Source organism: Nannospalax galili, unplaced genomic scaffold (assembly GCF_000622305.1).
Source record: "Nannospalax galili isolate Female #2095 unplaced genomic scaffold, S.galili_v1.0 scaffold111, whole genome shotgun sequence".
Lineage (NCBI taxonomy): Eukaryota > Metazoa > Chordata > Mammalia > Rodentia > Spalacidae > Nannospalax > Nannospalax galili.
In genome coordinates this window covers 943430-957138 of record NW_008330487.1, presented here as the reverse complement: position 1 = coordinate 957138, position 13709 = coordinate 943430, and the positions used below count along the sequence as shown (strand labels likewise).

At 48.7% G+C, this 13709-nt stretch overlaps 2 protein-coding genes across 3 annotated transcripts in view; one reads left to right on the top strand and one right to left on the bottom strand.

The window, feature by feature from the left end:
- The window catches only part of Zcchc17 (zinc finger CCHC-type containing 17), a 53250-nt gene extending 48177 nt beyond the window's left edge, over nucleotides 1-5073 (top strand). For both annotated transcript variants that reach the window (XM_008848251.3, XM_008848256.3), the window contains exon 8: nucleotides 4266-5073. In XM_008848251.3, coding sequence (XP_008846473.1) covers nucleotides 4266-4427 — 162 coding nt within the window. In that variant the 3' untranslated portion in view covers nucleotides 4428-5073. The remainder of the gene's footprint in view (nucleotides 1-4265) is intronic.
- An 894-nt stretch (nucleotides 5074-5967) lies between these two features.
- Nucleotides 5968-12550, bottom strand: Fabp3 (fatty acid binding protein 3). The gene is made up of 4 exons (XM_008848237.3): nucleotides 12382-12550; nucleotides 9238-9410; nucleotides 7401-7502; nucleotides 5968-6263 (listed from the first exon to the last, which is right to left on the bottom strand). The coding sequence occupies exons 1-4, from the start codon at nucleotides 12452-12454 to the stop codon at nucleotides 6210-6212; spliced, it is 402 nt and encodes a 133-aa protein (XP_008846459.1). The 5' UTR covers nucleotides 12455-12550; the 3' UTR covers nucleotides 5968-6209.
- Nucleotides 12551-13709: the final 1159 nt, after the last annotated feature.

The window sequence follows — 13709 nt, the reverse complement described above, 5'->3', positions numbered from 1 at the left end:
CCTGCTTCCAGGTTCCTGCCCTGAGTTCCTACCTTGGGCTCCCTGATGAACTGCAACCTGGGAGATATAAGCTGAATAAACCCTTTCCTCCCCAAGTTCGTATTGGTCAGAGTATTTTGTCACAGCAATAAAGAACAAACTAGGACAGTCTCACTGCCCAGGGAGGTGCCAACTCTCAGCTAGAGCTTGGTGGTGTGAGTCTGGAGAGCCTGTTCTCTATTTCATTGAAAAAAAACTTTGACTCATCTGCTCTAGTTCTTTGGTGAGACTATAAGAACATCCTGGGGGGCTGGAGAGATGGTTCAGTGGTTACAAGCACTGGGGTTCAATTCCCAGCACCCACATGGCAGCTAACAACTGTCCATAACTCCAGTTACAGGAGATCTGATGCCCTTTTCTGACCTCCGAAGGCACTGTATGACAGGGCTGCACTTACATGCGGGCATAACACTCATACACATTAAATAAAAATAATAAATAAAAAGTTAAAAAAAATCCTGGGAATTGTCTGAAATAAGAAACAGTACTGGTTAGCTGGTGATGTAAGTCAGTGGTAGAGCACTTGCCTGGTATGCTCAAAGTTCTATGTTTCATCCCCAGCACTGGGGAAGGAGATCTTTTTAGGTATCACTGAGCACCTGTAATGCGTCAGGCACTATAGTTAGAACTTACTAAATTCTCATAGTATCCTTTGAAGTCAGTACTATTTCGAATTTATTAAAAATAGTCAAAAAAATCAAGGCAAGTGCGTGTGATTGCACATATTTTTAATTCTAGCACTTGGGAGGCAGAAGCAGGTGGATCTCCCTGAGTTTGAGGCAAACTGATCTACATAGTGAGTTCCAGACTAGCCAAGACTACATAGTAAGACCCTATCTCAAAAAAAAGTCAAATTCTAGGCTGGGTGTGGTAGCACAGGCCTTTAGTCCCAACACTTGGGAGTCAGAGGAAGGAGGATCTCTGTGAGTTCAAGGCTGGCATGGTTTACATAGTGAGTTCCAGGCCAGCTGGAGATACAGGGAGACCTTGTCTCAAAAAGACCAAAAAAAATAAAGCTGGGCATGGCAGTGCATGGCTTTAATCCCAGCACTCAGGAGGCAGTGGCAGGTGGATCTCTGAGTTCAAGGCCAGCCTGGTTCTCATAATGAGTTCTAGGCCAGCTGGGGCTACAGGGAGACCATGTCTCAAAAAGACCAACAAAACAAAACAACAGAATTATTTACAAAGATGTGAAGCCTTGGTTTACCTTTGAACACTTCTGGCTGGAGCCGTCTGCTCTTTCTCAGAGCACTTCTCTCCCTTTCTTTGGATGTGAGGAAAAATAATGTTAGGGAATAGTATTTTCTTTTCTCTGGCCATGGACCCTCCCAAAGCTTCTTCTCATGACATGTGGCCCATGATGGTTATCACCCTCCAGGGATATAAAGAGACTATTCTTCTATCACCAGTACATCTGTGGGGCTGTGGAAAGGGGAACGGTCAAGTTTGGATCACATTGGGTCCCTGGTCCACACTGGCAGCCACCAGGGATCATGCATGTTTTCCCCTCCTTTATGGCTATGCCTCAGCCTTCTAGGGTCTGGACCTCCCTTGCCATGCCCTGTAGAGTGGGCTTGCCTATGAGGTTGTTTTTATTTAAAATGATAGTAGAGGGGCTGGCAAGATGGCTTAGCAAGTAAAGGCACTTGATGACCTGAGTTCAAGCCCCAGGACTCACAAAGTAAAAGGAGCATGTGTGTGCACACAAGTAATAAATGTAAAAGTAACAGAAAAGCCTGCTGTGTTTACTTCTTCCAAACAATGCAGATATCTAGCATGGTAGTACATCCCTGCAGTTCCAGCACTCTGGAAACTGAGGTAGGAGGCTCAGGAGTTCAAGGCCAGCCTTGGCTACATGAGTTTGAGGGTAGCCTGGACTACAGGGGACCTTGTCTCAAAGTCTCTCGTCCAAAATAATTGTTTCTTCCTGTTGCTTTGTCAGAAAGTCTGACCTAAATTTATCTATTTATTAGTATTTTGAAAAGTATTTTATGTGTATGAGTGTATTGCCTGCGTATGTGTAAGTGCACCTGTGTCATGCAATACCCACAGAGATCAGAGGAGGGTGTTGGATCCTGGAACTTGAGTTACAGGCAGTTGGTTGTTAGCTGCCATGTGGGTGCTGGGAATAGAACCCCAAGTCTCTGGAAGAGCAGCCAGTGTTCTTAACTCCTGGGCAATCTCCAGCTCCAGTTTTTGGTATTTTGGAGACAGAGTCTCTATAGCCCCAGCTGGCCTGGAACTTACTGTGTAGACCAGGCTGACCTTGATCTCAGAAATTTGCCTGCCTCTGCCCCGAGTGCTGGGATTAAAGGTGTGCACGACCACTCCTGGCTTATAAAATATTCTTATTAGTTGATATTTGCTGTACAAAATGAGTTTCACTATGACATATGTGTCATTTATTTTGATCATGCACTCCCCTCCCTCCTCCTTACCCCACACATCCATTTCCTCTTTCCAAATAGTCCTTCAATTTTCATGTTTTTTTTCTTGATTCTTCTGTAAGAATACACTCCTATGAGAGAAAATACGTGGTTTCTCTTTCTGAGCTTGGTTTATTTCACTTTGATCATAAGTTCCATTTGTTTTCCAGCAGGTGACATTTCATTTATTTGTTGTTGTTGTGTGTTTGACATTTCACTCTCCTATATGATTAAATATTCTACTCTATATATATTGCCACTTTAAGAAAATTTTTTCATCTTTTTATTTTATGTGTAAGAGTGTATTGCATGCACATGTGTAAGTGCATCAGTGTTGTGCAGTGCTGGAGGAGGTCAGGAGAGGGCATCGGATCCCCTGGGACTGGAGTTACAGGTAGTTATTCGCCATGTGGATGCTGGGAATTGATCCAGGTCCTCTGCAACAGCAGCCAGTGCTCTTACCGGTTGAGCCATCTCCTCAGCCCTTGCCCCATTTTCTTTAACCATCTTTTGAGGAAAGGTTTCCTTCTCCTTCCATTTATTTATTTATATTTATTTATTTATTTATTTTTTATTTGGTCTAGTGCTGGGATTAAAGGCTTTTCTCTCTCCATTTTTGAGAGAGGGTTTCACTATAGAACCAGGCTAGCCTCAAACTTGTGGTCACCCTCCTTCCAGACTCTTCTGAGTGTGGAATTACAGGTGTTATGCAACCACTCCCGTCTGAGCCATTTTCCTGTCATAAGGCTCTTACAAGCCAGACTGGGAACCAAGAGTTCTAAATTTTTAAATTCTTATTCTGTGACTTTGTACATGTGAGTCAGTGTCTCCAGATAGATAATCTCTAGGGACACCTTTTGATTTTAATACTCTGTACTTTAAAAAATGTAGTAGATGCTAGGTTTTGAAAAAGAAACATCAGGCCAGGTATGGTGGTGCACGCCTTTAATCCTAGCACTTAGGAGGCAGAGACAGGCGGATCTCTGTGAGTTCGAGGCCAACTTGGTCTACAGAGCGACTTCCAGGGAGACCCTGTCTCAAAAAGACCAAAAAACAAAAACAACAACAAAAAACATCAGCCAGGCATGGTGGCTCAGGCTCAGAGGCAGGCGAATTTCTATGAGTTCAAGGCCAGCCTGGTCTACATAGTAGTGAGTTCCAGGCCAGCTGGAACTACAGGGAAACCCTGCCTCAAAAAGACCAAATAAAATAAAATGAAAATAAACATCAAACCTGACAGAGTTATATGGAGTAAAAAGAATTAAGATCTAGAGAGATGGCTTGGCAGTTATGAACACTTGCTGCTTTTACATCAGACCTGAGTTCAGTTCCTGTCACCCAGGCTCATAACTGCCTGTAATTCCGGCCCCAGGGGATCCAACACCTCTTCTGGCCACCTTGGGCCCTGCACACACATACCTTTATCCACATACATATAAATAAATAAAAATAGTCTTTGAAGAAAAAATTGAAACTTCCCCCTCATTCAGCTCATTCCTGAGGCATTTCTTCACACCACTTTGTGTCCTTTCCAGTTTTCTCTGCATATTAAATATATACAGTGCTCTTGACTGCTGAGCCAGCTCCCCTGCTAGCATTTTTTTTTGGTCCTTTTGAGACAGGGTCTCCCTGTAGCCCCAGCTGACCTGGAACTCACTATGTAGACTCACAAAGATTCACCTGCCTCTGCCTCCTAAGTGCTAGGATTAAAGGTGTGAGCCACCATGCCTGACCCTGCTATAATTTTTTTAAAAAGCAATTATGTACACGTGATGTTGAAAGTTTACATTTTCTTTTCAGGAAAAGAAGAAAAAGAAACATAGAGACAGGAAGTCATCTGACTCTGACAGCTCTGATTCTGAGAGTGACATGGGCAAGAAAGCAAGGCACACATCAAAAGACAGCAAGGCTGCAAAGAAGAAGAAGAAGAAGAAGAAGCACAAGAAGAAGCATAAGGAGTGAGGGCGTGGCGGTGAGAAGATGAGCCAGGAGTGAGAATATGGTCTCCCACCCCATTGACTTTGTCCTCATGGGAGATGCTTCCTTACACAGCAGGCAGAACAGGGAGCTAGAGGTCAAAAGCAGCTCCCAAATGAGTCTTTTCCTTATTGTTCCCAGCCCCTTTTCAAAAGACCCCTGCAGCCACTGCATTCATTACCTAACTTCCTTCATTCAGCAGGTGGTCCAGGGCCCCTCCCCAGCTGCCACTGCCAGAGCTGGATTCCTTTTTGGGAGTCCAGACCAGAACTACAGGTCCTACTGTGGAGGTGAGCTTGGCTGTGGTGGGAGAAGAGTGAACATCCCTGCCTGTCTGCCTCTCTTGGACCACTTGGTGGTGGAGGGACCCTGGCAGCAGGAGGGAGAGTGGTAAGAAGTGGTGCTCACCTTTCCATTCCCTTAACAAGGGTCTACTCTGAAGTGACAGCCGGTGGCCACACCAGAAAACAGTGATCTACAGTGTGACTTATCTTGTATTCCAACAGGCTACTGAACCAGAAATCCGAAGATCATGCCTCTACTTTCTGTTTATCATTTTGTGTGTTGACTGGCTCCATTTCAAGTCTGCTTAAATTCCTGGCATAAATGAAATGTGTTTGGTTTTAAAGTTTCCGAAAGTTCTTATTGCTATAATCCTTCCTGGGTAACTTATAGGCTTAAACTCATTAGCTGACAGAAAAGCATTTAATGTTATCTGAGACCCTAGAGACAGGCTAAGCTGAGACTCGGATCTAGGGGCACAAATAAGGTCCTGGCTTTTTTGAGAGATCATTGAAAGCCCTCCTTTCTGTAGTGATGACCTCCTTCCCCTGAGTTGATATAGTGAACCAATAAGGATTTGTTCTTGTAGGTTTGGGTGTTTGTTTTGTTGTTTGGTAGTTTTTGTTTGTTTGGGCTTTTTGAGACAGGGTCTTTGTAGCCCCAGCTGGCTTAGAACTCCCTATGTAGAACTCCATCTCATAGAGATCTATCTACCTGCCACCACTGCCTCAGTGCTGGGATTAAAGGCTGGCACCACCACAGCCAGCTGGCCTAGAACTCCCAATATGGACCAAATTGGCCTCAATCTCAAAGATTGGGCTGCCTCTCCCTCTCCTGAGCTGGGAGAATTTGTAACCTTAGATACTTGCCTGGGCACAGGTAGAATAACAATCACCATCTCTCACTGCAATGGCACATGTGGACCTGTATTCCGGAAGGGGAGAGATAACAGCATGCTATAGAGCCCCACCCACAGAGTATTCTGTACAGAATAGGAGTTAAGTGCCCAGGCTTGACAAGCCCTACACTGACAGCATCAGCTCATCTTACCATCGATGGGCCAGTGTAAAAGTACCATGTAGGCACAGCTGTTGCTCACTGAATGTGTCACACAGTAAGCTGACTGGCAGCCTCCGAGCTTCTTAGCCAGTGCTGCTCCCCAGTGACCTGTAGGCAGTCAGCTCATGGACACGGGAAACTGAGACTCCAGAGTTGTGCCACCAAAGGTAAAAAGGCAACAGGGTGACCTTTGCTCTGCTTTATTGACCTCAGAGCACCCTTCGACACAGTTTTTAAAAAAAACAAACCACATACACAATGAGAACTGGAACTGGATCCAGGTTGATGCCACTTGACTTCAGAAAAATTCCCCAACCAAAGTGTATTTATACAAAACGCCAGAGAAGGAAAAAAAAAATGAGGCAACATGGTGCTGAGTTGAGGGGTAGCCAGCCGGCAGGAGCAGTCAGTGATGGTACAGCCAGGTCACGCCTCTTTTTCATAAATTCGAGTGCTCACCACATTGCCATGGGTGAGTGTCTAGAACGAAGGACAGAATCAGATGAGGTTGAGCAAGAAAGGGAACTCCGCCTTCTTCATCCTGATCAGCCCTTTATGTACTTCTTTTTTCTGATCAAGTCTTTAAGGTAGGAATTATAATTTATTTTTTGAGATTTGGAAAAAAATGAGCTTTGAAAGAGGAAGTAAATTGATTACAATCCCAGAGTGTTCCTCTTTCCTTCATGTTCAGCACCTAAGGTGGTACATGGGGCATAGCAGACCAAAAGGTAAATAAGTAAACATCCAGGGATGTTTGAGAAACATCTGCTAAGCTGCCATCTCTCTTCCCTAACCACCCCTATTCAGTCTGGCATCACAGAGCCAAGCCCATGGCCTTACCATAGTCTAATTGCACGACGAGTATTTGGTCCTTTATGTTACCTCCCTGCCAAAGCTAGGAATCTCACTCCCAACTCTGGGGACCTCAGCCCTGTGTGAGTATCAAGATGCAGTGAGCCAGGAAAGTCTGGTGCAGATACCAGGCTCAAAAACACAGGTAGCTGCTCTCCACATTCCTGAGGCATGGGGCAGTCCAACATTCTCCTCATCAGACTTGTCCCAAAACAGATATGTGGGCCTGGGTGTGTCATGTCCTGTCCAGACAATGGATATTTGCAGGAAGCCAAACAGAAAAACAGGTAAATAGGAGGAGGGGGACCTGTTGCATTCCTAGAGAGGAGAGGGAAGGGATGGTGGGATACAAGCGTACTCCTCAGGAGCCTAGGACCAGATTGGCCCTGCTTTCTACCTTGCTTTGGGAGAGACAAAGCAGAAACAGCAGGCTGAAAGGATGATGGAGTCCTGCTATATTCCCCCCCTTTGATGATGCTTTGCTATATGTTTCTTTCAGACTTCCTAGCCATCTGCAAGGTTGGTGTTTTATTAGTACTTATTTTACAGTGGACTAGGTGACCTGCCCAGAGTCATGCAACCTATAGGCTGACATTTGATCCCAGATCTTTGTGAATCGAGACCCATGACCCTGCCTCTGCCTGTCCTGTCCCAGTTTCTCTGGTTCCCAGGGGAGGACATTTAAAAGAAGCTGTTTAAAATGGGATTGGCTTAAGGGACAGGAGTAGCAAATGATTATATAAGGCTCCAAAGTTGCCATCTTACCAGGATGAGTTTGCCATCGCTCAGCTCCCGTGTAAGTGTTGTCTCCTGCCCATCCCACTTCTGCACATGAACAAGTTTTCCTCCATCCAGTGTCACAAGGGACTGTAGAAAAAGGGTAGAGGCCTGAGTTGTGACCTGAGCCAGGAACGAAGGGCAATGTCGAGGGCCAAGGGGATATACTATGACCCAAACTAGTCACAGCACTAGGATCAGTGCTCAGGCAGCCCACCTCCAACCTAGCCCCACAGGGTTTCTGCTCCATGACTGCTGGGAAGGGAGGGGTCTTCAGCTAGTGGGTGAGGCAGGCAGCTTAGCCCAGTGGTACCACAAGCCTGAAGAAGAGCTTAGGGTGGGATGTAGCTCAGTGGTAGAGAGCATGAGGCCATGGGTTCAGTTCCTTTGCACCAGAAACAGATGGGTACTTTCCAGTACTCTAGGTAAAGCCACAGTCTCAGAGCCCCTCAGGTACAGGGCTGCATGCCCATCCCTGCCTTTGAGACTAGCCAAAGAAGCATCCTGAAGGTCTTTCTAGCTGACAGGATATATTAGAAATTTAGACTTCCCTCCCTTCAGTCTCTGTCACATGACTCTTAGCTGACAAGAGGTAGCAGCTACAAGGTCCCTAGACTGGGTGTCCTTGGAGTGCTCTTCAGCTCTGGTTCCAGTGTCCACTTGGTGCTGCCAGCCTGCATCAGCTAGTTCATGTTTGGCAGCTCTCCAGGTCTCCTCTAGGAGTTTGGGGGCAGTATGCCAGACTAAGGACTAACTGAGCAGAGTTGGATCGCTCGTTTCTTGTGTTGTCCATATTCTATCTTTATCATCTGCATTCTCCACTGGTTTTGCAACTCAGATTATTTTGGGCTTAAACATCGCAGAGGACCAGTGTTGTGTTTAATATGGGATCTGGCCTCTCAAAAAGGTGGCAAGTCCAAGGGCTTGTGGTTCACCCAAACTGGGCTGTCATCTCGGGGCACCATCCCCTGTTCCACTTCAGCTTGTTGTGTGATCCTGTGCCGGGCTGCAGGTCCTCTTTGTCTCCGGGAAGACCAATCCCTACCGTTTTCTGGAAGTAACTGAGGTAGAAGAAACAGCTGAATTTCAGGGTCACAGTGGAGAGGACACTGGTATAGGGACACCTTATAGAAGTCATGGACCCTTAGTTCCTATGCCTGGCCTAGTGCTGGAGGTCAGGGACAAGCTACAAGAGGGCCACCATAAGGTAAAGCTCTGGCACTAGGTGCTCCCCATGCCTTGAGAGGACAAGTGCTTGGAGAGGAGACTACAAACACCTGACATTCATGTTGGTGAATGCCCACCCTGGAGCATAGCTCTGGCCTGTCAGTTGGTGACACTGCAAAGAGTTTGTCAGGGTCAGTGGCCTAGCCTACAAAAGAGGAGGCATCCAAATAGGACTGTGCCTCTGGTTCCCAGCTGCCTCCGTTGCTACTGGAGCCTGGATGACCTCACTCAGTGCAGGGCACTGACTCTAGGCACTGTTCCTAAAGCATTTCAGGTCACAGCTAGGACCACTGAAGTCCTCAGAGCTACTGCATACCTTGCACAAGGTCACCCAGCTGGGGCTGGCAGACCCAAGGTCAGAACATCCTGGCTGTGCTGCCCACTCTCAGAAGCAGCTGGTAGGTCCTTCCCAAGAAGGGCAGGAAGAACAGAGCAGCTGTGTACTGACCCCTGGAACACTGGAGCACTGAGCAGGTTTTGTGAACCTTGTTTTGTTTAAATCTTCTGATAGCCTGCCCCTCAGGGTATACCACCAAGGCACTAAGACTAGCATCCTTTCAAGGTCTCACCATCCTCCACACCCCCTTCTCTGACTCACCTTGACCTTCCTGTCATCTGCTGTCGTCTCATCAAACTCCACCCCCAGATGAAAGCTGATCTCTGTGTTCTTGAAGGTGCTGTGTGTTTTTATGACGATAGTATCCCCGTTCTTCTCGATGATTGTGGTAGGCTTGGTCATGCTAGCCACCTGCCTGGTGGCAAAGCCCACACCTGAGGGCAGCGGGAGGTGGTTAAGATATGAGCTAGAGCAGAGAGGCACTGTACATGCTCGAAGACTAAGTCTTAGGCTAGGCATGGGGGAGGAGGGTCGGCCATCAAAGCCTTTGTGTGGCCATTTTTTCAGTCTTCCCCTTAGCTCTGTAGCCATTAGACAAAATACGGTATTAAGTGGTAAGAATCATACATATGTTCCATCACTCAGTCCTTGCTTCCTGTTGGAAGGTTTTGTAGCTGTAAGCACTGACATGGAGTTCAAGCCCAAGGTCACACATCAGATTGAAACCCTGAATGTTTGGCGCCAGAGTTTAACTGCTGAGCCCTTGTACCATCTTCTGAGCATAGCATCTGCTGTTTTCTGACCACCTGAACAGCTCAGGCCATGACCTGAAGAAAGGAAAGATGACAGCCTTCTAGAGCCCCTGGATCAAGGGTTATCTACCTTTGGAAGTCTTCACCCTGAGACACATCAGTGCCTTTGTCCCCCATATATGGCAACATGACCAGAAAGCCTCTTGGTTAGCCAAGTACAGGGAATTTTGTGCCTTCTGTAGATTCAGGAGTTGAGACTCTAAACTTAAGTCTCCTGACTCCCAGTCTAAGGCTTTGGGGGTACTATCCTGATCCAGGCATGGTTTCTCTTAGTGCTAGGTAAGGTCCCAAGTGGCCTCCAAGCAAGAGAACTGACCTCTTAGACCAGCCTTTACTCTAGGTTGTGACACTTCACAGCTTCCCGGAGATCTGTCCTTTTGTTTCCAACCTCCCATTGTGACTGCCTTGTCCTCTGCCCCCAGCAGCATGCTGATCTGTCCTCGAAGTGGAGGTGAGGTAGGAGGCAGGGCAGTGTAGGGAGATGGTGTCAGATCTTCAAATATACACCTGGCCACATGGTGTTTGCTCTGTGCCTATGGTCATTTGTACTAAGCTGGGATGCTCTGTCCCCTGGGAACCATTGGTCCTATAGTAAAAGAGGGGCAGGGGCTTTGGCTATAGCCATGCTGGTGCCAGTCTACCCTGCCTAGCCAGTGAGGGCCTTCACTCTCCCTGCCGGTATCAGAGCGAGTCGGGCCTCATCACTGAACCAGCTGTTTTTGCCTAGGATCCATGCAAAGGTGTGACATGCTAAAAGAAGGAAAGCAAGCATTCTAGTTAATAAAGCCAGCTGTTGGCTTAGACTTGGGCAAATCTTTGCTTTCCAAAGGGCTTCCGGTCTTTCTATATGTTCAATGAAAAAAAGTGTGTTGAATGGAATCTCAGGCCCCTAATGGAAGAAGCTGCCCTGGGCTGGGGGTGCAGCTCAGTGGTACAGCACATGCTCAGCATGCTGAAAGACCCTGGGTTCAATCAGCACCATAAACACAACTGCCCAGAGATAATAGGTGTTAGGTGGTAGCCACACTGGAACAGAATACAGCTGGTGAGGTGGTTGCAGCCCAGTTCTGGGACTCAGTTTTTTGGCTCTCAGAGGAAGAACTAAACCTGGGCCATCTAGTTCTCTATACCTTCTCTGAAGAAGGTCTTCCTTCCTGGAGTCTGGGCATGGTGCTCAGGGTATGGTAGATCAGATGGGCACTTCGGCCTCAGGAGCAACATGTGGAGGTACTTACTTAGCATGGGCAAGGCCTTGATTATGATCCACAACACCAGAACAACAAAGTTTTATAGACCTCTGTTCCAGAAATAGATGAGGGGGACATCCCCCACACACCCCTCTGCATGCCTGCTGTTTCGGGCCCTCCTTCCTTAGGAGGAAGGCATAGAATCCAGCTCAGCCACGAACTCCATCCCAGTTTTCCCTGTCACAAGCTGGGGATTTCGGAGAAGGGGTATTTTCATCAAGCCCAAGGAAAGAAGGGAAGGACTGAGGCCATACTTTGGGTGAGCAGTTCAGTGACATGGGAACTCTGAGTAGAAATCCTGGGTTTTCAGCTACTTGGAAGGCTGAGGCAAGATTACAAATTCAAGGCCAGCCCGGACGATTAGTGAGACCTGTGACACAGAGTAAAAAGAGAGCTGGGGATGTAGCTCAGTGGTGGAGTGATTGCCTGGCATACACAAGGTTCACTCCGAGAAGAAAATCCTGGGTTTTCCTGGCTAAGCAAGGCATGAGAGTCTATCTCCACAGACCTTACCAGTAAGGTTCTTTGAAGCTTTTTCCTTCCTTCCCCAAACCACAGAGCTCTCCAAACCCTGCCAGACCAGTGACCCTTTCACAGGCCTTGACCTCACTCTGGCACCCTCTGCTGCACCCAAGCCCAAAGGCTTCCTTCATCCTATCTCAGGCGTTGAACAGGTGGCAGGACGCGCTGTAGAAAAGCCCCAGGTGCAACTGACCTCTTACCCCACCCTACCACTCGTGTCTCGGGCATTGATTAGGGCCTGCTTACATACACTACAGTCGAAGGTCAGGCTGGTAAGAAAAGAGGGCACCTTCCCTACCCCAACATGGAGAAGGGATTGCTGCTGACTGCCCAGGTCTGTCTGCACCGAGCTCCCTAGTCATCCTCGAGGATCCAAGGTGTTCCCTCCAACAGAACACTCCCTGTCTGCCCCATACCCTCTCCGTATTCGACTTCTAGACCACCCATGCTCCTTTTAGTTTTCTCTTCCTGCTAGCCTCCAGCCTTCTGAGCTCAAGCTCTCCTCCTCAGACCTCCACCCACCTCCAGATCACAGACCTTGCTTCCTAGAAAGCGCCTCCCTGCCCCGACATCGGCAGCCACAGATGCCTCTTCCCTGCGCCTCCTGCCTGGGTATCACACTCCCCACGTTTGGACCACGATAGCCCCCTCCCAGCAGGCCCCGACGCTCCAGCCCAGGCTGCCACCTCTGCGCCTCCTTATTCCCAACCTTGCCGGAGAGGGAGGATGCAGCAGGCGCGCAGGATACCCCAGCCGGAGCTTAGAGCCAGGCTAGGCTTGCAGCACCTCCCCGCCCGGCATCTTACACCCCGCGGTTCGCTCACCGAGTGATTTCATGTAGTCATCGAAATTCTTGCTGTCCACCAGCTTCCAGGTCCCGACGAAGGCGTCCACCATGGTGAGTCTGGACTGGACTAAGGAGCGGCCAGAGGAAAGGCGTGCGGAGACTCGGAACTGCGGCTCCGGGCCTGAGTGCCGCTTTAAATAGCCCTCGCATCACGTGATGAGCCATGGCCCATACACCCCAGCTCCCGAAATAGGCGGCACAGCGGCTGGAGCCCATCCCCCAGCCCGCCCCGGGGAAGGGGCCCGCCCGCGGCTCCGCAGGGGCTGCGTCCGCGCCACGCGGCCTGGGTCCTCCGCTGCTGCGAGCTCTCCGTAGCCCCAGAGCTGCGGCGCACGCCACCCAAGTCCACCGACCGCCCTCCCGGAGATGAGACCAGAGAGAGGAAACGCGCTCTGGAGCAGGGGCCGCGCTGGGAAAACGCTGGCTAACCCCAGCGTCTGTCACAGGCACCTTGGTCCTCGTTTTTAAGAAGTGGGCTTTGTTTGGCCTTTTACACTGGTCGTGTGCGTGCATGTGTAGGCAAGGTGCACAACTTGTGGGAGTCGGGTCTCCTTTTTCCCAACATGGGTGTCGGGGATCGAATTCAGGTCATCAAGATTGGCGGCAAGCGCCCTTTCCCACTGAGCCATCTCGCTGGTCCTAGGTCCTCATTTTATAAGGGAGGCGCTGAGGCAGAGAGGAATGGCATGGTGAGGATAGGTGGAAAGTGAGTTGACGTCCAGACAGCAAAGCTGATCTAGAGGCCTCTGAGCCCCACTTTCGTGTTCCTCCCACCGCCGAGTGGCAGGGGAGTCGTCATGGACACGGTGTGTGGCTGAGCTGCCCCTGTGGCCTCACCTGCTCTGGGCGAACGTGACCTTTCTTCTTTGGTACTAGGCCACACGTGCTTGCCCCTCCCTGCGGAATGTCTGCAGCTTGCCTTGGCCCCGGCCGTTCAACTTCCTTCACCCAGTCAGGGCTCCAGGCTTTCTGACCTCTGAGCTTGCGCTCTGGTCGGTCTATGCTCACCTCCGGCAGAAATTCTGTCAATTCAGGCAGTTCTCCGGGCAATGGTTCCTTCGGTGGAAAGAAGCAACCCCCTGCTGCAGCCCTTCCTCTGACCTCTGCTGTCAGCAACTTGTAACCTCCTTAAAACACTTTTAATAATAAAACCCACCTTATACTGAGGTTTGTAGCAGGTTGAGGGCTTAAGTACATTGTCAGAATAAACCTTTTAAGTTGTTCACCTTTTTACAGCTGAACAAAGGAAGCTCAGTGGGGCCCATTGTCATTAGTTCAACAGGTTTCTTTTTAATTTTGATGATT